General features: G+C 42.1%; 1 protein-coding gene across 1 annotated transcript in view; it reads right to left on the bottom strand.

The window, feature by feature from the left end:
- Positions 1-4,191: 4,191 nt before the first annotated feature.
- PPP1R14C (protein phosphatase 1 regulatory inhibitor subunit 14C) overlaps positions 4,192-26,715 on the bottom strand; it is a 73,185-nt gene continuing 50,661 nt past the window's right edge. Inside the window, exons 2-4 of the mRNA XM_037048778.1 lie at positions 23,956-24,039; positions 22,610-22,642; positions 4,192-5,796 (exon numbers count right to left, since the gene is read on the bottom strand). Coding sequence (XP_036904673.1) covers positions 5,722-5,796; positions 22,610-22,642; positions 23,956-24,039 — 192 coding nt within the window. The 3' untranslated portion in view covers positions 4,192-5,721. The remainder of the gene's footprint in view (positions 5,797-22,609; positions 22,643-23,955; positions 24,040-26,715) is intronic.

Here is a 26,715-nt window from a genome sequence, read left to right as displayed (position 1 = left end):
AATCATGGCTCAGAAAGACCTCATGTTCCCAACCAGCACGTCTTCTTGGAAAGAGCCACATGTAATCACACACTCTTATTGCTGAGATGCTGGTTCTGCATGATCTTTCATGGGCATTCGAGGTGGTAAGAGAAAATCAGATGCCTGGTGTGTCACAGGTATTGCTAACCAGCTTGCCGTGAGCCGCTTTTTCTCCCAAGTTTGCCTCCTCAGGTAATTGATGGAAGGATGCTCCATGCTCAGCAGCCAAGGCCACGTCCAGGAACTTTTTGTTAGGGGAGAGGGCAAGAGCCTGGAAACAGGGTGGCAGCCTCACACAGCCGGCCGCTCAACAGCTCCGGAGTAGGGAGCTCCTCAGGTCTCAGGGGTGAGGACGAAGTGGCAGGTGGCCAAGGACCTTTTCCAATCACAGAGCACGCCAATCCCCACCTATAGGCTTGGGGGCCAGATCCCATCAGATGCAGGTCCTGGCTTTCACTTGTGTGGGTGGGGATGAAAGTAACCCCCATAAGAGGCAGGAAAGCCTAGTGGTCAAGGGGTGTGGAGGCCAACAAGACTGGGTTTGAACCTCAACTCTGTAACCGTACAACCTCAGGTAAGCTGCTCAACCTTTCTGAGTTCATTTCCTCATCTCTAAAATGAGGATCATGCAATTTACTTGGTAATATTAATATTGAGATTAAATGAGATAACGCAGGTAAACCCTTAGCGTAGTGATAATAAATCGGCATCATTATGATTGTTGTAAACGGACACCCGTCTGCAAAGTTGAAACATAGATCACTCAGTGTTAAGGGAACACTGGACTAGAAGCTGCAGACGTGGGGGTCACCCCCCAGGGCAGCGCTTTCACTCCTCTCCAGTGGAAAATCAGACGAGAGACAGTTAACGTGCTGATGTCAAAGCTGCCACCCACTATAACAGCATCAACATGGTGAGCTGAGGTCAAGCTCGTGCATCTGGTGACACAAGAAGGACCCAGCAGCCCAGCAGTGTTCAATCTGGGAGCTCGTAAAGATGTATGCCTGAAATCTGCTCCTACAGCTTCCGGTGAAATTGGTCAGTTTGATGAACTTCCGGCCAAGATGGAGGCATAGGTAGATACACTTTGGCTCCTTACACCACCAAAATAAGGACAACAATAAATTTAAAAACAAAAATAACCAGAAATGCCACAAAATTGAACTGCATGGAAGTCGGACAACCAGGGAGTTAAAGAAGAAATATTCATCCAGACTGGTAGTTGGGGCAGAGACAGGAAGCTGGGGCAGAGAGGACTCAGGGCAAGGCAGTGGCTGGAGGACCCTGTGAGGCAAAGGCTGGTGGAGTTGGTGGTCCCACATTTGAGTGCAGATAAACTGGGAGGAACAACTGGGGAGCAAGACAGCCCACTCAACCCACAGTTCCAGAGCAGGGAAATAAAGCCTCAAACCTCCTGACTGAAAAAACCAGTGGGGGTTGAGGTGGTGGGAGAAACTCCCAACCTCACAGGTAAGTTCACTGTAGACATCCACAGCATCCTAGAATGTACACCAAACCGCCCACCTGGAACTCAGCACCAGAAGGGCCCAATTTGCTTGTGGGTAGTGGGGGAAATGACTGAAAGCCAGCAGAGAGCTGAGCAAGCTGCACTGTTCCCTCTTGGACCCCTCCCCCACATACAGTGCCCCAATGAATACCTAAGGCTCCACCCCTTACTATGTAACAAGCACGCTGAGACAAAAAAAATATGGCCCAAATGAAAGAACAGATCAAAGCTTCGTAAAAATACAACTAAGTGATGAAAAGATAGCCAACTAACAGATGCAGAGTTCAAAATACTGGTAATCAGGATGCTCACAGGATTGGTTGAGTATGGATGCAACATAGAGGGAAAAAATGAAGGCTATGAAAAGTGGAATAAAGGAAAATGCACAGGGGACCAACAGTGAAGGGAAATTAACCAGGACTTACATCAATGGTTTGGAGCAGAAGGAAGAAATAAACCAGAACAGAATGAACAAACAAGAATTCAAAAACATGGGGAAAGGCTTAAGAACTCCTGGTACAACTTTAAACATTCCACCATCTGAATCATAGAGGTGCCAGAAGGAGAAGAGGAAGAGCAAGAAATGGAAAACTTATTTGAAAAATAATGAAGGGAAACTTCCCTAACCTGGCGAAGGAAATAGACTTCCAGGAAGTCCAGGAAGCCCAGAGTCCCAAAGAAGTTGGACCCAAGGAAGCACACACCAAAGTCCACCACCATTACATTATCCAAGATTCAAGACAAGGAGAGAATCTTAAAAGCAGCAAGAGAAAAAGAGACAGTCACCTACAAAGGAGTTCCCATAGGACTATTAGCTAGTTTCTCAAAAGAAACTTTGCAGGCAAGAAGGGGCTAGAGAGAAGTATTTGAAATCATGAAAGGCAAGGACCTACATCCAAGATTACTCTGTCTAGCAAAGCTTTTATTTAGAATGAAAGGGCAGATAAAGTGCTTCCCAGAAAAGGTCAACTTAAAGGAGTTCATCATCACCAAGCTCTTATTATATGAAATGTTAAAGGGACTTATCTAAGAAAAAGAAGATAAAAAATACAAACAGTAAAATGACAACAAAATCACAACTGTCAACAACCAAACCTAAAAACAAAACCAAAACCAAAAGCAAACATCTAGAACAGGAACAGATTCACAGAAATATAGATCACATGGAGAGTTAACAGTGGGGAGGGGGAGGGGGGAGAATGGGGGGAAAGGTACAGGGAATAAGTAGCATAAATGGTGGGTACAAAATAGAGAGGAAGAGGTTAAGAGTAGTATCGGTAATGGAGAAGCCAAAGAAGTTATATGTATGACCCATGGACATAAGCCAAGGGAGGGGAATGATGGTGGGAGGTGGGGTAGAGGGCAGAGGGGAATAAAAGGTAGGAAAAAAATGGGACAACTGTAATAGCATAATCAATAAAATATATTTAAAAAAATAATTACTTAAAAAACTGGTCAGGATGAAGGTCTAGGCTTCTGTTGTTTTTAAAGCTTTCTGTGTGAAACAAATGTCCATTCAGGTCTAAGAACCACTACCCCAGCTGGGAAGGACACAGCTGGGTTTTCCTAAAGAACCTTTCATTCATTCAACTGGCAAACACATACTGATCCCTTTGACCGGCCAAGCACAAGAGTTTAACAGACGAGACTAATAGGGGAAAGGATAGTATTAATACTGTGGGTGGGGGCCAGGCGGGCTCACCACCGGAAGGTCTTCGGTAGAGCCTCTTCTTTGGTGAAGAGGGTGCTCCAGACCAAGGCAATAGTTTCTGCAAAGCCCCAGTGAAGAACATACATAGAGCATTCCAGACACCCCAAAGAATTCCAGCCATTAGTGCAAGGCCAAAAGGTGAGGCTGGAGATGCAGAGGCCAATTCCTCGTAAGAAATGTAGAGATATTTGGGGTTTCTGTGGGGAGGTAGAATGATCAGAGCGGTCTTTCAGAAAGATTATTTTGGCTACTGTGTTCAGATTAGATGAGAGGGAAGCAAGACTGGACACACAGAAACCAGTTCCACAATGGTTACAGCAGCTGCGGCAAGATTTAACAAGGGGCAGACCTGAGAGGTGTTAGCAGAAGAAGAGTGTGGTAACTGAGGGTGTGGGGGGGGGGGGCCCGAGAGGGGAGGTCAGCGAGGAGATCTAAGCTTGGGGCTTGAGCGCTCAGAGGAAATGGGGTAATGCCAGGCCCTGAGCAAAGGGAGTGGGGAAGATGGGGAGTGTGTTATGTGGTAGAATCAGGCCTTTGGGGAAGAGCTTGCTCAGGCTTCATTTGAGGACCATAACTGGGACAAACCTAAGAAAAATCCTGCAAATCCTCAGTTTTTCTATACTTATAGGGTGCACGGCACTAACAGTAATTGAAATACCTGATTAATTTGAAATCTCAAGGATTTGTATCAGATGGGTAAAGGGTCGTTTAAATAAAGGAAAGGGGCACGGCCTAGGGTTGGAATAGAAGGTGGGCAGGGCCGGGTGCACAGAGCTCGTCTTTTGTTTCCTTCTTGACCCAGGCGTGCGTTCGGCTCCTTTGCTTTTATCAGGGGCCGGCTAGGATCAAATGCCTGAAAAGGCAACACCGAGCGGCTTGGGACCCTCCTCTGCAGAGCGCCCAATCAAGCAATAGCAGCAGGTGAACGTGTTTTGTTTGAGGTGAACAGGTAAGCAGCATTGTAAGCAGCTCCATTTATTTGAGTAAATAGCTTGTCAAGAAATCATTGGTAAACATTACAAAATTAAATACGATTTTCAAAGCTTGCCAGTATACATAAAATTCACAAACATTGTTCTTTTGAAAAATAAAATATGTTCGGAGCACCCTTTGATAGACAGCGCCTGACCCCTGTGCTTGGACAGGGCCCCATAGAGACCACAGGTGGGGCTTCTGTGGGGAGGCAGCGGGGCCTCCTGGCTGGGGAGGGAGAGTTTCTGCTCTGACCTTTGACCCCACCCACGTCCAACTGAAGGTTGAGCCTCCCCCAAGGAGCTAGTGTATCACTGAGAGGGGCAGGACAGGCACCCCAGGCTTAGCTCCAAGCAAGGAGACCGAGATGCAAAATTAGGGCCAAGAGCCAGTGTCCTTACCGTATGCTGCTGGAAATGCAGTCTCCACCACGCTTCCCAGCCAGCACACGCTCCTCTATCAGCTCTCCCGAGAGAAGACGAAGCTTTCCCACCTTTGCACCGGCTCACCTCTCCGTTCACCCCCTCGGGTCAGGTGCTGCCCAGGCACAGAAGTGACCAGAACCTACTTCTAAGAAGGAAGATGCATAATCTGCTGACTCCCTTTGGACCTGCTTTCATGGAGAGAGGACAATACACAGTACTTGGTTGAAAGCAAAGAATGAATTGCTACACAGTGCTTCCATTTTCCATTGCGAAACACTGCTCAGATAGTGTGGGCTCTTCTCTAGAAATCCCAGTCGTTCTTCAAATGAAGGGTTCCTAAAACTCAAAAACACCACAAACGAGGCAATAAGTACATCACCTGGCAAAGCACCCCAATTAATGCAATAATATAAAGTCCATAAATTAAGCCCTTGACCAACTGAAGATTTCTGTAGTGCAGCTCACTCAAATAACAGATACACTGAATTCTTTCACTTTGGTGCAAAAAGTGGAAGTCGGAGGTCAACAACACTCACATGAAGACTACCTAGTCGCCTCTTCACAATATGTGTGCCGTGACGTCCAGCTCAAGGACAACCACAAGTTCATTTCGTCAGTGTGGAATATCACTCACATCTACGTTGGAACTCTGTTGTGTGTAGATATATAGTAACGTATATACAAGTATGAGAAATTCAACATCTGAGTCAAATGAACAACTGAAGATAAAAGGATTAGGAAACTAGTCATAAAAAAAACCATCATCCCTGTATAGTTAGGTCCTAAACATCGGATTTCTCGAAGAAAATACTGCCTGGCCCAGTCCATCCTTGGATGTCTGTGTGGTTTGATAATCGCTCGTTGGGCTGAAACCAGAGTCATGATATCTTTGCTATTAAAATAGTGCACTAATAAAACCTTTAAAAACAAAACGCTCTTGAATAAGTGTCTAATAGATATGCATCCCCCCACACACACAAAAAAAGTTCCTCGTATGGACGACTATTCTTTAATATAAGTCCTTGTGAAGTCCAAATTCCAGGCCCTGGTCTTGGTCTCCAGGCAAGTTCTGCCCTGTGCCAGAATCACACAGACTTCTTCTGGGGGGCACTCAGTTTCCTCATGCCTCTGATCCGAGAGAGCAGCTCCTTGATAAACTCCTAAAAGGGACCAGAAGAAATGAACATGAGTGGGTCCCTTTATCGCAATTTGGGTTTTAAATGTGCTTGAAGTAGCTGATGCCAAGTGAAGTTAACCTTAGTTGATGAGTTTGTAAGGATGTATTAACCCCAACTGGTACAATACGGGAAATTTTTAAACAAATGAAGAGTGCTTACATTTCATACCACAGTGCTTTCTAACTGCTCTACAGATGCTGCTGGATGTATGATGGGTTTATGTGGAAAATTCTTACGTCGAAAGTGCACCGAATACACCTAACCTACAGAAGATCGTAGCTTAGCCTGGCCTACCTTACATGTGCTCAGAACACTGACATTGGCTACAGCTGGGCAAAGCCGTCTTTCTGCTGCTGCCTAGCACCACGAGAGAGTATAGTACTGCATGTCGCTAGTCGGGAGAATATCAAAATTCGAAGTAGGGTTTCTACTAAGTAAATATCACTTTCGCACCATCGTAAAGTAAAAAATCGTAAGTCGAACCTTCACGAGTCAGGGATGGTATGTAGTCTTTAGGGAGAAAAACAGGCTGCCTTCATTCACTGACACTGTCTACTTGGCCCCTGCAGGCAGGCACATGTGGTTCAGATCAATGCTTCCAATCCTTTAATACACCTTTAATCCGAGCATACAAATCTCCCAGGAAGCATGTTGGCTCTGATTTAGTAGGTCTCAGCTGGGGCCTGCAATTCTGCTTTTCCAGCCAGCTGCCAGGGGATGCAGTGTTAGTCTCCACACCACACCTGGAAAGCAAGGCTAGACCAGTGGATCCTGAATTGCAGTGTGCGCCAGAATCACCAGGGGGCCTTATGAGAGCACAGAAGGCAAGGCCACCCCTGGAGTGTTTGATTCAGTAGGTCGCTGGTGGGGGCCTGAGAACTGGCAATTCTAAAAAGCTCCCGGGCGATGTCTATGTTGTTGGTCCTAGGATCTTACTGAGAACCACTGGTCTAGACCATAATAAGAGTCTGATTTTTTTTTTTTTACTGCAAATCATAGTTTTAAAAAGTACATACATTTAACATTTACAGTCTGGTACATTAAACATACACCTGAAATAAAACTTTTAGGAACAAACACTATACACAAGGTACTCCATATTTTCTATGTAGTCTAGTTTCACTGACCAGGTAATGGTGGGGGCAAACCTGCTAAAACAAATCTATGATGCATGGTTGAGAACCCAAAGACTGAAGGACAATCTAGAAAGGCTTTTGGTTCATACCATCCATCATCACGTTTTACAATATTTGGTATCGTATCAACTGACAGAAAAATTTAATAAGTTAGCAATGAAACACATTTTACAATGTTTGTGGTCTCTTTAAGGGCAATTTCAGCAAGTGAAGAACTTGGAAGAAAAAAAATGTATCCACAGGTTGCATCACTTGCATAGTTGGAGCTCACACACACAAAAATATTTAGCTGCTAAAATAAGTCACATTTCTCAGACAAGAATTACTTTGTCTTCCTATTCAGTGTTTGTCAAAGATGAAGCTGACAGCCAATCAGACTTTCTGATCAGCAAGTGACAGCTGGTGAGTGGCAGAAATGAGCAAAAGTACCCAGAGACCCTCCTCTCCATCACGGACGGCCCCTGTAGTAACAGAGCCCTCACATGACCTCCTGGACCAGTCACAGCCCTGGCCACAGGCTCCCCCAACCCGGTGATGCCTGCACCTACTCTCCGGTCCAAACACAATGAGCTTGGATATTTCATAGTTCATTAGACACCTCTATTTCCTTTTCTAATCATCTTTTTTCTATTATAAAAGTAATGCAAGCTTTTCCTAGAAGACTTGGAAAATACAAGCTAGCAACAATTACTCCTCGGAATCAACCACTATTAACATATTTTCCTCTATGGAACATTTTTTTTTTTTTACCTAAATAAGATTATACCATCCTTTCTTCCCATTTAGCATCATGTCAAAGCTTTCCCCAACAACATTAAATTACCTTTCTAAAAATTAATTTTAATGGTAATACAATCCTTTATTGCATAGATTTCTACAATCTGCTTAATTCCCCCAAATATCAATAGATATTTGATTGGTTCCTGGCTTTTAAAAATTATAAACACTGCCACAGTTTACGTCTTAGTGCGCCAGTCTTTGCCTTCAGTTTGGATTATTCCCTTTGGAGAGCAATCCAGGAGTGGGTCAAAGGACAACAACATTTTAATCATCACCATTTTTGTTTTTTTAATAAAGATTTATTTGTTTACTTTTAGAGAGAGGAGAGGGAGGAAGAAAGAGGGAGAGAAACATCAATGTGTGAGAGATACATCAACCAGTTGCGTCTCACAGGCCCTGTACTGGGGACCTGGCCTGCAACCCAGTCATGTGCCTGACTGGGAATCAAATTGGTGACCCTCTGGTTCGCAGTCCGGCACACAATCCATTGAGCTACACCAGCCAGGGCAAATCACTACCATTTTTGAAGTTGGACAGAACAACCTCTGCATGAGAAAAAGAAGACCCTATTTTATGCCTCTGAACATTATTTTATCTAACTTAAAGAATTCTCTAGGATAAAATAATGCCAAATATTCCCCCAACAGCCAGTTTTCATTCTGAAGAGTTAAGTGCATTTCCTGTTGCCCCTTTTACTACATGATTTAAACAACTGTGCTGCACATACAATTACTAATTTTGTGGGTTTTGGAATCTGTTATTCAGCTGATTACTGTGAGAAGTTCCTATATTTGAGTGTAGATTTTTTTTCTCTTTTTCTAAAAAAGCAAAAGTCAAAATTACAAACTCTATCATTTATATTGGTAATAAGACTGGTAATTTCTTCTTCACTTATTTTAATAACATTTTTCATAAAGATCATTATGAAAATAAAGACTAAAATCATTTAAGGAATAATATAACCTAAACTACAGAATTTTCTTCTTCAAGGCAAGAGCAATTTGGTAATTTAAATCAAATTTCCTCAAAATGTTTATTATGATATATATAAGTCTCAGTGATTAAAAAGTTAAAGTAATTCACCTTATACCATGTATGTTAACATTAATGAGTCTCATTTTAAAATTTGTATTAACATAATTTATATGTTTATTACTTAATATAGTCTATTGTGCATATTTTAAACTGTTCGTTAAATTTGCATAATGAGTACTCAGCTAAGTTAAAAAATAGCGAGATCAATGTTTACTCTCCAGATAGAAACTTGACAACACCACTTACAACAGAAAGACTTTGTTGATTACAGATGATTCACAAAGAAAATTCAAGGATCTCTAACAAAAAATACTGGTTGATGGCTCTTGGTTCCTATTACTCAAAAACACTCTACATATGTAACAGCAACACGTCTGATTTACTTCCAAAACAGATCACTCACATTTGGGTTGGGGACCCTCATGTGGTCAGAGAAGGGCTGCTCCTTCAAAGAAATGACATCTGAGTTACCACCTGAATTGATAAAATGAAGCCAGTTTGGAGAAGATCTGGGGGCCCAGGTCATGGTGCATGTGCAGAGGCCTTGCAGAGACATGCGTGAGAAAGTGGGCGCTCCTGGCAAAGAAAAGCCAAGGTGAGCATGGGGGGAGCCTTAGTGGAGATGCTGGGGCCAGACTGCCAGGGCCTTAGTGGGCACAGATGATGAGAGATCATTTCTGGTGCAATGGAAAGCCACCAGTAACTTTCAAGGAGAAGAACGCCATCTGGCTTGGGTTTTCAAAAATTCCTTTGGCTGCTGTGTGAAGAATGGGTTTTGTGGAGACAAGAGGGAAAGAAAGGGCAGGCTGGAGCTGTCGCAGTGGTCCCGGCCAGGGATGCAGTGGCTTGGCGTGCAGTGGGTGGAAACTGGGATGGACATCAGCGGGTGGATTTGGGATCCATCTCTGAGGCAGACCTTGCTGGTGGACTGAGTGTGGGTGTAGGTGCATGGAGGTTGGGGACAGGAAAGAAGGGAATTGGGGACTTTCATCAGAGGGACATTAGGAGAAAAGTGGTAGCATTTGGTGAGACTGGGGATAACTTCAGGGAAAAAGGTCTGCAGATATGAGATGCCTGGGAGATGTCTGAGGGGAGATATCGTGGGGCAGATAAATAGGACTTTGGGTTTTGGCTCATGGCTGAATGCATTCGTCTGGACCTCACCAGCACCTAGACCAGTGGCTTTCAGCTAAAAGCAAACAAACAAGACCAAAATATTACATGTGACCCACACATACTTACAGCAACCTAGAAGACAGAGATATAAGACAAAAACAGAAGTTTTGTGGGAAAAAGATAACTCTTACTATATGTAATATCTTTTGGTATTTTCCAATCTACTTTAGTTTAGGGAGGGGAACCCCACAGGCCATAACCAGCTAATGGCTCATCATCCGTAGTTTAGAAACAATAACGTAGACCAGGGCTATTCAAAACAGTAGGCCTTAACCATAGGTGTCTATTTAAATTCAGATTGATTAAAAAAATATTGCCCTGGATGGCGTGGCTCCGTAGACTGAGCGTGGGCCTGCCAACCAAGGCATTGCCGGTTTGATTCCTAGTCAGGGCACATGCCTGGGTTGCAGGCCAGGTCCCCAGAATGGAGTACAACTGCACATTGATGTTTTTCTCCCTCTCTTTCTCCTTCCCTTCGCCTCTCTCTAAAAATAAATAAATAAAAACATAAAAATAAATAAATAAATAAATAATAACATCTAAAATTTAGTTCCTTAGTCACACTAGTCACATTTCAAGTATTCAATAGCCACATATGGCTACTGGCTAGCATAATGGACTCTGCAAAAATAGAACATTACACTGTCTCAGAAAATTCTACTGGATAGAGCAGACCACAATGCTTTGAACCACAGGACTAGAGGCAAAAAGGTAGAGAAAAGCATAGATAGAGAGGAAAGGAAGACCAAAGCAGGTCTGAAGACCAAAGCCAGAGGCCCTCTAACGAGTGAGATCTGGTAAAGGAGTTTGAGCCAGCAAAGGCTGGGGGGGGGGGGGGGGGGGGGGGGGGGGGGGGGGGGGGTGGNAGGAGAGAGATGGGGAAAACCCAAGAGAGTGTGCTATGAAGAAGCCAAAGGAAGTGTTGGCTAGAAGGTTTTCTATTGTTCTGGGAAGAAAGAGGTGGCCAATGAAGTCAAGAGCTGATAAGAGTGGAGTAAGTCAAAGACAGACCAAGCTATTAAATTGGCAACAAAGGGGCCGCTGTGTGTAGGCTGAGGTGGGGGATAGAATCATACAAAGGACTGACTGGCCCCAGCCACTATGGTGGCAGGTTCTGGAGGTTTTCCTTTCAGCCCCCAAACACTAGCTGACCTGGGGAAGGTGGGGAAGAGGAGGAGCATTTGGGGAAGAGCAGAGTCTAGGATGCTTGTGCACATGAGTGTGTGTGTGATCAAAGGGAACACACATTTCCAGTGACCTTGGAAACCCGACTTTATATAACATGCAGCCACCTGACCTTCGAGAGATTTCTAAGAAAGAAAGAAGCCAAAACCCGTCTCTGAGGGGACCTGGCAGCCGCTGTGGAAACAGAAGGTCCTTCCTTGCTCTGCAGTCTCAGCCATGGGGCACTGTCAGGGGGCATGGCACTCATGGCAGGGGCCATGCTCTGCCCTGAGCTCTCAGCCCTCCATCCCTCCTGGGCCCTGTGGCTTTCAGCTTCCACCCCCTCCTGGCCACCATGTCTGTGCCTGAGCAGCAGATGGACGCAGGTTTTGTAATTATCGCCAGAGCCAGGTGTCTGAGAACCTTCCCTGGTCACTCCGGGTGATTCAGCTGTTACCCTCATTGAGGCCACGGCAATGCTCAAATGAGGCTGGCCCCTTCGGAACACAGGAAAAGCAGAAACCACGGCACCATTGTGAATCACTGCTTTGTGCATGAACTGCGCTTATATCATTCTTTCAGCATTTCAGATCACACAAAAAGATAAATGGACATGACGTGGTAGCCCTTTGATTAGATTTTCTGACAAAAGAACTTTTGAAAGGAATGTGGAAACTGCGGCTCAGTGACCTGCGTCACCAACAAAAGTAATCATATAGGTCACATGGGCTCCCATAAAGTGTGCCCAACAGAACTCTGGCTACCCAACAGATAGATGCTCAAGCTGCTTTTCAAAAAAAAAAAAAAACAACTTATCCACTCCTTCCACAGAATACAGGGTGGAGTGAAGAGAAAGCGCAGGTGAGGATTCTGCAGGTTGAGATTCACATGGGTCAGCACTTCTCTGTGTCCTGTCTTGTCTTTGTCACCCCAATCTACACACTGGCCATTTCCTTAAAAATACATATTCGCAGGGACCATCTGCTCCTGGCCCGAGTCTCCTTGCTGGATGACAGCAAACCAAGTCAGCTTGCAGACCTCCCACCCCAATATCATTTTGTATTACTTTCTGGTGTACAGCATAGTGGTTAGAAAATCACATACTTTACAAAGTGGTCCCCATGATATTTCCAGTGCCCACCTGGGGCACATGGTTATCACCATATTATTGACTAGGTTTCCTGTGCTGTTACTTTACACCCCCCTGACTCTTCTGTAACTGACCATTTGTACTTCTTTTTAAAATATATTTTATTGATTATGCGATTATAGTTGCCCATTTTTTCTCCCCTTCATTTCCCTCTGCCCTGCACCCCCTCCTGCCAGCATTCCCCTTCTCAGTTCATGTCCATGTGTCATACATATAAGTTCTTTGGCTTCTCCATTTCCCATACTATTCTTAACCTCCTCCTGTCTATTTTGTACCTGCCATTTATGCTTCTTTTCCCCATTCTCCCTCAGCTTCCATGTGATCTCTATTTCTATGAATCTGTTCGTGTTCTAGATATTTGCTTAGTTTGTTTTTGTTTTTATTTTTGTTTCTTTTAGGTTTGGTTGTTGATAGTTGTGAGTTTGTTGTCATTCTACTGTTCATATTTTTTATCTTCTTTTTTTTCTTAGATAAGTCCCTTTAACATTTCATATAATAGAGCCTTAGTGATGACAAAGCACTTTATCTGCCCTTCCATTCTAAATGAAAGCTTTGCTAGACAGAGTAATCTCAGATTTAGGTTCTTACCTTTCATGACTTCAAATACTTCTTTCTAGTCCCTTTTTGCCTGCAAAGTTTCTTTTGAGAAACCAGCTGACAGTCTTATGGGAACTCCTTTGTAGTTGTCTCCTTTTCTCTTGCTGCTTTTAAGATTCTCTCCTTGTCTTGAATCTTAGATAATGTAATGATGATGGATTTTGGTGTGTGCTTCCTTGGGTCCAACTTCTTTGGGACTCTCTGGGCTTCCTGGAATTCCTGGAAGTCTATTTCCTTGGCCAGATTAGGGAAGCTTCCCTTCATTATTTTTTCAAATAAGTTTTCAATTTTATGCTCTTCCTCTTCTCCTTCTGGCACCCCTATGATTCAGATGGTGGAATGTTTAAAGTTGTCCCAGGAGTTCTTAAGCCTTTCCCCATGGTTTTGAATTCTTGGTTTATTTCTTTCTTCTGCTCCAAACCATTGATTTAAGTCCTGGTTTCCTTCCCTTCACTGTTGGTCCCCTGTGTGTTTTCCTTTATCTCACTTTTCATAGCCTTCATTTTTTCCCTCTATGTTGTATCCATACTCGACCATTTCTGTGAGCATCCTGATTACCAATATTTTGAACTCTGCATCTAAAACAATAAAATATCGTATTTTTTGTAATATAAGAACCACTTCTCCCTTCCAAATTTGGGAGGAATAATGGTTGTCAATACTGCTGTTGAGTTCTGTTTACATTTACATTGGTGAAATATTATGTTATTTATGTTATTAAATATTTTACTACATTTTTTGCTTCAAATTTTTTTCCTATTTTCCTCCTCTAAAACCTAGATGTGTCTTATGGTCTGAAAAATATGGTAATAGGAGAAGTACAAATGGGCCTTTACAGAAGAGTCAGGGACATGTAAAGCAACAGCACAGGAAACCTAGTCAATAATATTTGCACTTCTCAGTCCCTTCACCTTTTCTGCCTAGCCCCCAGCTTGCACATTTTATGCATCTACTAGACACTTCTTCCCAAAAGCCTGACATTGAGCAGGTGACTAGAGAATGAGGCAAGTTGTGATCGGGTAGAGGAAGAGAAGAATTTTTTTTTAAATTTGAGACATAACTGACATGTAACATTACATTACTTTCAGGTTCATGCATACAATATGATTTGATACAAATATATATTGACATAATCACTACAAAAATTCTAGTTAATATTCATCATCATATAATTATAATATTTTTTCTGTGGTGAGAACTATTCAGATCTCCTCTCCTAGCAACTTTCACATGTACAATATAATATTAACTATAGTCAGCATGCTCTGCAAGAAGAATTTCTACATCCAAGAAAGTTTAGATAAGTGAGGACAATGGAAGGGTAGTAGGTATCTCTCAAAACACGATAGCAAACCCGAAAGCAGTTCCAAATGGCAAAATGTCCTCACCCAAAGAACCTGCTAAGCATTTAAAACCACACTGCAAACTTTCATCAGCCTGAACATTCAGTACACACAGGAGGCCAAAGGGGTAGGCAGTGAATCCGCACTGATAAACACAGCTCGGGCAGTCCCCAGCCCAACCTGACGCTGGGATTGCTCCCTGCAGTCACAGGCATTCAGCACCATAAGCACCATCATCACCCCCCACGGAGACATTTCATTTCTCCCCTGGTAGGGGAGGGGGTGGATAGTGTTTTTACAGTGGGAGAGGTTCGTTTGCTGACAGGGCACACCAAAACTGATCCTCTTTTTCATGATCTGCAAAGAGGCTCATGAATCTGTTATGGGTCGTGGGGTTTGTGCCAGCTGTTGGTATAATCACTTCTGCCAACAGAAACCCCTGCAGGTCTTAACTGCCTCCTGGATGATCCACACCCCGCCCCCCACCCCAATTCCTTTAACTTAAAACCACTGACACTATTTGGTCCATTTATTTTCTTGACTATTTGCCTTCGAAGATTAATTTGTTCTGCGCTGAGAGCAGTCCCCATAATCTATTTTAGAGATTCGTACCATTGCACTTAGGCTAATTTATTTTGTACCCAAATTCTAGCCTTCATTTTGTATGCAGAATATCAGATCCTTTGCCCTCACCATATTCACCTTACTAGGATTGAATTCTTCACGTACTAACAGGTTTCTCAAAATCCATGCACTTGCAATTCAGACAATATAAAATAAAATCCACAGAAGTAATCCAACCAATGCAAATAATCAGTGGAGTTAATTCAGCAAAATTATAATCTCCCACATCAAGTATCTCATTATCAATGAGGGACAATAGCATTTGCTACAAATATCTCAGTCTTACCTAAACCAAAGAAACCCATTTGCAAACTGTTTGAAATTTGGTTTTCTGACTCTGTTTACTAACAACGTAGAAATCCAAGTCATTTCTGGAATTGACCTTAACTCATATTGTTTCTTCTGTCTAGAAAAGCCTAAACACGAGAAAAGAACGTGGAGCTTTTAAAACATGATCATTCCTTTTGAATTTAATGGAGGAAAAAAGGCCAAAAAAATCACAATCATTTAGAAATGCCAACCTTTTAAAGGTCCACTGCCCTTTAAGGCCTGTATCCTTCTCCATCTCTTCCTTAAAAAAGCAAAAATCACTAATTACTGGAGAAAAGCATTCCAAAGACAAGATGTATGTGGCTCTTCCTACGATGGCATCTCTTTTTTCTTATGTTACATGACAATTACCATTCTCAACATCACCACTATTCTCATGGTCCTGCTTGTAAGACTGTGTAGTGAGGAATTTCACCTTGCCCAAAAAAGAGATCTGGTCTTTGCCCTCAGCTCCTAGGAGGCAAGCTCTAAGCCCTTGGAATGTCCTGCCTAATGAAAGTGCCTTTGTTTACCTGGGGTCTTGGGGCATGCAAAGTGATCTCACAATGTGATTCAGGATGGGGGTTTTGAGTTCGAGGGTCCTAGCTCATTATCAAGAGGGCCTGCAGATGTGAGGTTACCGTGGGCAGCCAACTATGACCATGAAACCAAGTCCCATTGAAAAGCGCAAACCTCCAGGCTCAGATGAGCTTCTCTGGTTGGCAATGTTCTCTACACACTGTCATATATCTCATCTGAGAGTCAACACTGTCCATGACCCCACTGGGAGAGGGCCCCAGGAGGCTCTACATTTGGAACTTTCCTGAACACTGTCCCATGAAGCTCTTCCCTCTGCTGATTTTAATCTGTATGTAGCCTTTGTCTGTAACAAACTGTAACTGTGAATATGACAACTTACAGTGAGTTCTGTGGGTCCTTCTAGCCAAGAATGAAACATGAGTTATGGTCTTATAGACCTGTGAACTTGACGTTGGTGTCAAAAGTGAGAATTGTCTTGTGGCTGGTTCCCTACATCTGCAAGAAAGCTGAATAAAGACCAGGAAATAAATGCAGATTTGCTTCATAACTACATGCCTTTAGCAACCTTAGCTAATATTTCTTGGTTGATTTTCCTCAGTGAAGACAATCTTTTTTTTTTTTTAGGCTTTATTTATGTTTAGAGAAAGGAGAAAGGAGGGAGAAAGAGAGGAAGAGAAACAATGATCAGTCATCCCTCCTATGTGCCCTAACCAGGGGGTCAAACCTGTAACCCAGGCATGTGCCCTGATCAGAAATCAAACTGCTGACCCTTTGCATTGTGGGATGATGCCCAAACAACTGAGCCTCACTGGTCAGGGCAATGAAGACAATCTTAATCAGGTCTATAAATGTTTCAAAGTGGAGCTTGGGCTCACCCAAGCACAGAAAGAAGAGCAAAGCAGCCCTGCCTCCCTCATTCATTTTAGAAACCACAGTCGGTATCATCAGAACCACTGAGAGCTTCAGAGATCCCATTCCTGTACCTTCATGTGGCCATGACATTTTTGTGACCAGGCAGATTACGGACACCCAGAACACACTTCTTACCACTTCCTCCTAGATTTAATCACCTACATGAACCGCTGATGTACCATATTTTACTGTGTAGAATGCACACTTTTTTGCCCAAATTTTTGAGGAAAAAAATAAGGATGTGCATGATACATGGGTCACATACCCGTGTACATTATATATGATTACATATCATGGGTATAATAATCCCGTGTATAATGAGCTAAAAAGCATGGGTGTGCATTACACCTGGGAAAATACAGTATGCCAAATTACACACTTTGATTGCTAGAGGGATAGGAAATACCCCAACTTCTATTTCACAGAAATGAAATAAATGCACAGAAAGAAAAATCTGGTCTTTATCGTAGAAAAATGGCACAGCTACCTCCCAATAGAAAAGAGGATTTCTAAAAATCCTTTGATTGCACTGGTAACTCCCTTAACAGATGTCCTCAATATTCAATGCATTTTCTGTCCACCATCCCAATACAACGGGGGTGATCTTATGTGATCTGGAGATTTGAAAACCGTGCAAAGTCAGAGTGAGAGACAGGAAAAGAAGCTCCTTCCCGTCTTCCCACCCCTGACTGCCACCATGTCCACTAGGCTGCTGCTGTTGTCCCAAATTCAAGTAACAACCCAAACAAAAATACTCCTTTTCTTCTTGCATTACATAAAAAATACCCTTTTTCTACCTTTAAATCAGCCCTATGTTAATACCAACTACATCAGAAATGGCATTCACTCAATTATACTGCCTGTTTCAAAAAGTCCAAGTCTGAAAAAATTTACATGTTACAAATTGACAGTTTGGAAAGTGGGAAAGCACAAGTACTTTTTTTTTATTAGCCAAGGACTTCTGTATATGACAGAAGGTCAAAAGTCAGTTCCATTTTTAATCTTCTGAGGAAATTCCATACTGTTTTCCACAGTGGTTGCACCGGTCCGCATTCCCATCAACAGTGTACTGGTTCCCTCTTCTCCACAACCTCACCCACATTTGTTTGTTGTTTTGTTTATGATGGCCATTCTGACCAGTGTGAAGTGGTATCTCATTGTGGTTTTAATCTGCATCTCCCTGATGTCTAGTGATGCTGAGCATCCTTTCATATGTCTCTGGGCCCTCTGTATGCCCTCCCTGGAGGAATGTCTGTTCAGACATTTTTTAATTGGATCGTTTATTTCCTGGTGTGTAGTCATGTGAGTTCTTTATATATTTTGGAGATCAAACCTTTGTCCAAGGTATCATTGGCAAATATATTTTCCCATATGGTTGGTTCCCTTTTTGTTTTGCTGATATATTTACTTTAGCTGCGCAGAAGCTTTTTAATTCGATATAGTCTCATGTGTTTATTCTTTATGTCCTTGCTTTAGGAGACATATTGGTGAAACTGGTAGATTTTTCAAAGTCTACTCTTCATTTAAATAATTCAAGAACATCATTGTTGGTGAATTTTGGTATTTTGCATATTTACTACGTAATGGAGAAGCATTACTTTATATAGAACCAGATTAACTAGCATGTGCCAAGCTTCATGTTACCGTATTTTTAGGACTATAAGATGCACTGAACCATAAGACACACCTAGGTTTTAGAAGAGAAAAATAGGAAAAAAATTTTTGAAGCAAAAAATGTGGTAAGATATTTGATAACCTGTGACCCTGCTCCACTGCCGGCCCCCCAACAGTGAGCCAGGTAATCTACATTCGGATTATAAGATGCACCACCTTTTCCTCCCAAATTTGGGGGGAAAGAGCATCTTATAGTCCAAAAAATATGGTATGTGTTTTATTTCATACCTTGACTTCTCCATTAATTACGTCACTTAGATGGATTGCAGAGCTTTCCTATGTTTCAAATTCCCTGACAACAACAGTGTCAACCTCATAGCTTTGTTGTGAAGATAAAACATGTTAATACACGTGATGTGATTAGATCGGTGCCTAACATGTGCTTAGTAATGGTTTAGCAACTTTATCGTTGTTGTTACTATCACTAAAATTATTATTATTGCAAATAGTCCTTACTAAAATCCAAGCAAGTCATTATTAGTTCCATCTTCAAGGCTTGGGGAAGTTGAGAAAAGTGCTTAAAGTCACACACATTGAGTACTGGTGCTGGCATAAGACTCTTGATTGGAAGTCTAGTCTTTACCTCCCACCATGCCTATACAATAAGACTATAAAAATGTATCTGAATCAGCAATGATCTCTTCCTTATGCTTCGAACTTCAAAGCAGCATAATTATATGTAAAATCTTTTTGACTAAAAAAAATACCACTCCCAGAGAAAGCTATTTGAAAAAGAGCATCACTCGTTATTGGGCATTTAGTTGAGATAAGACAAAATCCTTTAATGTCCTGAAAGTATTACTGAGTTAAGTAGCTTTGGAAAACCAGCAGGATGGAAAGAAAGGGTATAAGGTCAGCAGTCAGGACCTTGGAGTTAGGTCCTAGCCTCTTTGCCCACTCCTGTGAGGTCTTAGATAAGTTACCCACACTCTTCAAGTGATGATTATGAAGGTTAAATACGAGAATGCTCAATACCACAACGTGAACTACAGAGCCCTGGGAAAACAAAAGCTATTATTGAAAATCATCACACTCCAGGTGCCAGTAAAGTTGATTTCTTTGATAAGTTTTCTCAAAGGAAAAATTACCCAACCTTTTCTGAAATGATCCTTTAATAGACAGATAAACTTGGCTGAAAAATTGGGGAGAACAGGGCTCATTTAGGTGAGAACTTGAAAATGACTTCTTACTGCTGCCTGGCTGCAGAGCCCATCAGAAGAGAAAGCAGCAAGTCCAACCCTTCCCACCTAAACAACCAAAACCTGAACTTCTCCATCTAGAAGAACTGAAGAAAAGGGAAATAAAAAGTAAATAAATGGCAGGTCTACACCTACCAGTTCAGACTCACTCTCAGCCCATCCCACACCACATGCTAAGTCATCAACATAATTTTATTATTCTTTGTCTAATCCTTCACAATAATTCAATATGACTCTCCAAATAAATAATTATTTCAACTCTTACATTAACCCTCCGACTGTAAGTCAAGAAGTTCTGTGTCCAAAGAAACTAAACGGCAAGATTTTTTGCCTTTTTCCCATTCTTGGTCCATGGAGGGGAAAAAAGGTCCAAATAGCAACATTTGAGTGGTCTCCTTGCTCCATACACACACACCATAGAAAAAAAATCTTGTTTGTAACCTAGTGATTCCATGGAGAGACCCACCAATTGACAGGCTGTGCTCACACATGCAGATTTTAATCAGCTTACTGGCTCCCTAATGCTCAAACATGAGTCCACTCCTAAAAATCAGCAAAGAGAGATGAAAATGGACAGGAAAAAAAGGTGGATGCAGAGAAAACAGAGGCAGTGTAGAGAGCACAATATTCTTAAAATGCAAAAAGGAAACAAAAAAAAAGAAAACATCTGATTAATGTCCTAAAAGAGAAAAAGAATAGACTGCATCAAGGAAACAAGAAGAAATACTAAACCAAAATAATGATCAGAGATCAAGAAAGAGCTCTTTGCCCTGGCTGGTGTAGTGCAGTGGATTAAGCACGGGCCTGTGAACCAAAACATCACAGTTTGATTCCCTGTCAGGGCACATGCCTGGGTTGCAGGCCAGTTCCCAGCAGGGGATGCATGAGAAGCAACCATACATTGATATTTCTCTCCCTCTCTCCTTCCCTTCCCTTCTAAACATAAATAAATTAAATTAAAAAAATTTTGAGTAGATTCATTGCTCTACTCCCTCAGTCATTTAAAAAAAGAAAGAGCTCTTGATATAAAAATAAAATAGCTGAAAACTTAAAATATCAGTAAAAAGAACAGAAGATAAAGTCAGGAAGTGTTTCAGCAGGAAGAACAAAAAAGATCAAGAAGACGTAAAACAAAATAGAAAAGTTAAGAAATTAGACACCCCATTCAGAAGATGTACCATCTAAATAAGAGAGTGAATGATACAGACTTCTGAGAAAAAAATAATAAAATAAAATTTTTGAAGAACTAAAATATATGAATCTTCAGACTAAAACAGCTTGCAAAATACCCAGGATTTGAGTAGAAAAGGACCCACATTAGAGTATATTATAAAATTCAAAATGTGGAAAAAAATCCTAAAAGTTCACTAAGGGGGGAAAAACAGGTCACATACAAATAAATGTCTGAGGATAGAAATAGCATCGAACTTCTTAACAACAGAAGTAATACAACGATAGACTAATGCCTTTAAAATTGAGTTTTAATAATGAATTTTTATTATTCTGGAATTCTATATTGTCCCAACTATAATGATCGAAATTTATTTTTATATATGAAAGGGTTAAAAAAAGTTACTTTCTGTGCATTGTTTCCCAAAAAGCTACTGAATGATGCACTCCAATTGAGGAAGTCTGGGATTTAAGGAGCAAGGCATCTAATATAGAATAGCAGTAAACAGAAATCTCAGCACAGTAGCTACTCAGTAAAGCCAGAGAATAATTTCTCCAGATTGTTGCAAAGGGGCTTCAGAAGGAAAGTCTAAAGTGGGGAGGGGGGAGGTAATGATGTGTTTAAGCATACATAAAAAACAGTATTACATACTCAACAAAGATACTGGAAAGTTCAACAAAATATAGCAATAGACAGCACGGAGACAAAATAAAGACAAGGCAACTATCAACTCCAAGAAAAACAAAGGGCTGTATAAGAAAGGGACCACGGTCATATCTTACTCTTTGGTTTAGCAGTGAAAAACATTTGTTTAAATCATAATATGATTACAGTTGACTGTTAACAGAAAATGTCAAATAACTTTACAAAGGGGATGAAGGGAAATAAATTACGTGGTGAGTGAGAGGGCTGCCACATTTCCCCATAAGTCATAAGTGAAAAAAAAAGCTGTAAATGCATAGTTAGAAATATAAGAGTAAATAGCAGGGAAACAGCCAAAAGTGTTCTTGTATAAAAACATATAAATATAATACATTGAATATAAAGCACATACCTTTAGGGAGGGATATTGATGGGTGGGAGAGGCACTGCTATTTTTTCATTATAAGCTAATGGTATGTTTGACTTTCAAAATGATGATTATGTAGGACATTGATTAGAATACATTTTTATAACTGAAATTAAAGTTTAAAACTCTATAATTGCAAGATATAATCAATATAAATGTAAACCAGAGCTAGTATGGATAAAGCTCGAATAAGCAGTAACTGGTTGCAAACCAAATGATCATAAGACACCCCAGTCATTTAAATCTTAAACACTCTTCTAAAAGCACGCTTTCCCTCCACTTTGTAATGAAACCACTTCAAAAACCAAAAGTCCCACCACTACATGGACTCCAAAGCATCTGATGAATCTTTTAATTTCTCTTTTACCAATATTTTCATAAGTGATCAAACCCTTAATTCCCACACTATTATTCAGGCATTAGAATATACAGTAAATGCTTTGGTCTAATCAAATTAATATACTTTGTTTTTCACATTAGTATTTATACACTTAGTAAATATCCAAACAAAGCATAAATGTATTCTTCCAAGAAAAGCAACTGTTCAATTCTGAATAATAGACTTAGCTCTTAGCTAAGCTAAGCTCTTAGCTCTAGCTCTCAGAATGTATTCTCCAGTTACAAACCTTAGACTTTTACTGAAATGATTCCAAAACCTCTCACAGTTGAAGTTTGGCTTCTACATAAAAGCAAGCATGAGATTCCATTAGCGTTAAGTCTTCCTCAACCAGACATGTGTAGGCTCACAGGTGAGGAAGGTAGTACTATTCACACAGATGTACTTCCCTTAGGATAATAATTGGACTCAGTCTGGACTTAATCAAACCCATTTATTGTGGTTTAGCTTTAAAAATAGACAAGTTGATTTAATAAAGAACAGTTCAAACATGGTATTTAGGAAACATGATTGGTTTACCTCTGTTGGTTTGTAGCAGTCTACGAGAGCTTCCTAGAATGAAGTACACAGAAGGCAAGTTTTATTATTTTAAAATTCAATTGCATTTTAAAAATGAAATCAAAAACTATTTCATCGGTAGAGTACTACCGTAAACACGGTAAATCAACATTTCCTATCCACTCTCTAGAATCACGCTTTATATCTTTAGATGGCTAACAGGTGCTGAAATAGGAGTTATGTCTTCTCTATGCACAAATGCCTCACACTATCCAGAACACACACACACACACACACACACACACACACACACACACTTTCCTTGGGGCTGCCAGCTTGGTTAATAACAAACTAGAGAGACTCGAATTGAGACAAGCTGTGAAAGATGGTGACAGTCACACTGGACAAGGAGGGGCCTGGCTGGGAACCAAAGGGGGATGACCTGACAGTAGCTAAATCCTCTTTCAAGTTTTCAATTTTAGGAAAACTTTATGTCATCACATTCTGCATTGATTAATTTTTTGACTTTCATCTCCCAATTAAATTGACTCCCAAGGAAATAATCATTACACTGAGACTGTTCACCCCTCAAGGGACATTAGTAATTATTAACCCATTAAACACATTAATATACTGAAATGTGCCCTTTGATTGCCTTCAGCGATCATTTGCCACTGGCCACGGCCAACAGCTATTAACAGCAATTATCAGTGAACGTTAAAAACCTTGGCAGGTCCAGAGGTTTATTGGTTTTAGAAACTCCCAAATACAGATTTTAAAATGATAGATTTGACCACCTCTGGGAAGGAAAATAAACATTGCCTTACTCTGAACTCAGGAACCATGAAACATCTCAACATCCATAGCTATCCCAGAATGCTACCAGGTAAGCATACTCCAACAAAAGGTATTTTATTAAACAGAATTACGTTGTAAACAATCTTTTGTAGAAAGGAATATCATGAATGATATAATCCACAACTGCGAGACCGGAGTCCTGGGTTTAGACACTCCAGTTCTAGCTTAGCCCTTCTCCTTTTCATACAACTGTGGGGTGTCGCTTCCTTCTCCAGCAAGTGGATCTCTGGAGGCAGAACCAGCTCGCCCTCCCAAGAAGAGGAGGCTGGACAAATTCATATCCATAAGGTGCTTCGGGAACTGACCATCAAGAAGTGCTTTATCGTCAGAGGTGCATTTCGTGAGGGCGAACACCTAGCATCCCACCACTTTCCTCTCCGCAAACTGCCATTGCCCGAGAGCTGGTGCCGATACCTCTGCGGGCGAAGTCCATGCAGGCCAAGCTCTGGAGACCCAGGTGGATTCACCTATCTATAACCGGAAGGTTCCAGATTTTGAAAGCTGCTTACCCGTAACTTTAAGGCTCTCTCCTCTTCACTGTCTGCATCGAGAAGATCATCAATGTCAATTTCCACATCTGGCATTTCTTCTTCCTGGAGGACAAATGGAAGGCATTCTATTTAGTGAGAAACGGCATTGTACTGAACAGACTTAGCTGAGTCAAATAAATGACCAGATCACGAATTTAAGGAGGTTGACAATACAGGCAGAAGGAGGGGCCAAGAGAAAGGGGAGGGAAAGGAGGAGAAGGAAGGGAAGTAGGAGAAAGAGAGGAAAGAGGGGGAAAGGGAAAACAGGAAAAAGGAGGGAGGAGGAGGAGAAGGGGAAGAAGAGGGAGAGAAAAGAGAAGCAAGGGGGTAGAGGGAGGAAGAAAACAAAGGAGGTTGAAGAGTCACAAAGCAGTAAAAAATAAAATTTCTACTCTGGCAGAAACCTGCAATTTCAAGTACACCACAGGGTTTGATCTTCAAATCACAGAAAAAGCAGTGAGAGCAGTGGTTTTCTGCCCAATGGTCACCTTTCTCCTGGTGTCTGTGCCGATCTTTGATCTTTTTCAGGGATTAAATAACTCCTTTTTGGTTCTGGGTCTGGTGAAAACTGGACTCTGCCACAGGTTTATAGGAAAGGGCGAGAAATATCAATGTATGGTTGCCTCTGCCGAGGACACACAATGTATCATGTGTCCCCTGCCTGGGAACTGGCCTGCAACCCAGGCATGTGCCCTGACTGGGAATCGAACTGCGATCATCTGGTTCACAGGCCTGCGCTCAATCCACTGAGCCACACCAGCCAGGTGTAAGCTTATTTTTTTAAAGATTTTATTTACTTTTAGATAGAGGGAAGAGAAGGAGAAAGAAAAGGAGAGAAACATCTTCGTGCACGAGACAAACATCAATTGGTGGTTGCATCTTGCACTCCCCCAGCCAGGGACCTAGCCTGGGATATTCCCTGGCTGGGAATTGAACCAGGGACCTTCTGGTTCACAGGCCATGCTCAACCCACTGAGACACAACAGCCAGGACAAAAATAGGAAATTTAAATATTTGGTGAGAACAAGGCTAAAGGGTGGCCACTGCTCAGGGTTCCCGTGCTGGCAGCCCGAGCCAGAGGCCAGCTTTGCCACTAACTCTCAGGGTGACTCTGGTCAAGTGCCTCATCCTTTCTGGCCTCAGTTTCTCCACTTATAAAAATGGTAACAACTACCTTCTAACAGTGAGGTTTACATCAAATCAGCTAATTGATATCGAATTCTTAAAATAGTACCTGGCACGCCACTAAGACATCTTGATGACTGAGTACTGTTTCCTTACTATTCTGAGATATGTGATCCCTACTGAGAAGCTTGGATAAAACAGAAGTTGAACATAAAGTAGAGGGGCAGCTCTAAAATCCATAGTCTTGTTAAGGCTAAAATCTCTTTTTAAGAAATTAATAAGAAAAAGAAAGAGATGACACTTCTTGCTGAAGAACCATGATAGGAGTGAAATTAAAACATGATCACCTGACTGCCCAGGACATCAGGGGGGCCATGCAGGTGTGAGTATGCAACTGGCTACGAGAATATTCCATGGTACCTGCCAGGCCCATCCAGTCAGTCTGTCCCTCACACTGGTGGCATAGAGCTGCTATTTCATATAAGATGACATTTTTAAGCTCTGCTGGGGGAAGAGCAGGGAGGTGGGTATAGATGTGGCCTCCTTAGGGGCAGAGGATGCTGAAGGAGGCTGGGAGGATCCCAACACCCCACGCCATTGTCAGGACACCGTGAAAGGCCACAGTGGATGTGAGTGCTGCTTCCCACCCTCCAGGGGTACCCGCTCGCCTCTGTCCCTCCAGGCTTCCCCCACCTCCTTCCCCTATACCTGCTCAACTGACTTTCTCTTTCTGTGCTTATGTGAAACTGCTGCTGAGAGGAAGACTCATAGAGAGAGAATTAAAAAACACAGTGGTTACAGCTACCAAGGTGTAGAGAGCAGGACCAATAAAATGGCATTGCTCTGGTCAAGATAGCATAAAGTAAAAAAAAAAAAAAGCATAAAGTATATAAAACAAAATGGAGTCACTCGTGTGAACCAAAATGGCTGCCGGTCAACCATGACCCTTTGGTTCAAGAGGGAAATTTCCTAAGCCAGATCAGGCACATCTGATAATATTTGGTGAGAACAAGGCTACTTACGAAAGATAACTGCACATGTAATTAGAACAGCCGTGTCTGCAGATTGGGACCACCCACAGATAGGCTCCTGGGGAAATTCCTCACTTGCAAGCAGGGGTGTCGAACAGAACAGCCACGTACCACCCAGAGGCTTCCGGGGAAATTCTACACTTGGCATCAGGGGCGCTAAGACATTTATCGAAAAGACTCAGAAGGGTAGAGTGCACNTCAAGAGGGAAATTTCCTAAGCCAGATCAGGCACATCTGGCAAGGAGACACACTTACGAAAGATAACTGCACATGTAATTAGAACAGCCGTGTCTGCAGATTGGGACCACCCACAGATAGGCTCCTGGGGAAATTCCTCACTTGCAAGCAGGGGTGTCGAACAGAACAGCCACGTACCACCCAGAGGCTTCCGGGGAAATTCTACACTTGGCATCAGGGGCGCTAAGACATTTATCGAAAAGACTCAGAAGGGTAGAGTGCACCACTTTCAAGGTAAAACTGAGGCAGGCTCCAGAGCACTGCTGAGACAGCCGAGCTCCACACCCCAGAGTGCTGCTCCACACCATGCGTGTCACCAGCTGCTGAGGCCCTGCCCTGCTGGACT

This window comes from Sturnira hondurensis, unplaced genomic scaffold, assembly GCF_014824575.4.
Source record: "Sturnira hondurensis isolate 20B ecotype Veracruz unplaced genomic scaffold, ASM1482457v3 Scaffold0000167, whole genome shotgun sequence".
Lineage (NCBI taxonomy): Eukaryota > Metazoa > Chordata > Mammalia > Chiroptera > Phyllostomidae > Sturnira > Sturnira hondurensis.
Note: the sequence above shows the minus strand (reverse complement) of the source record. Positions and strands in the feature narration are given on the sequence as shown.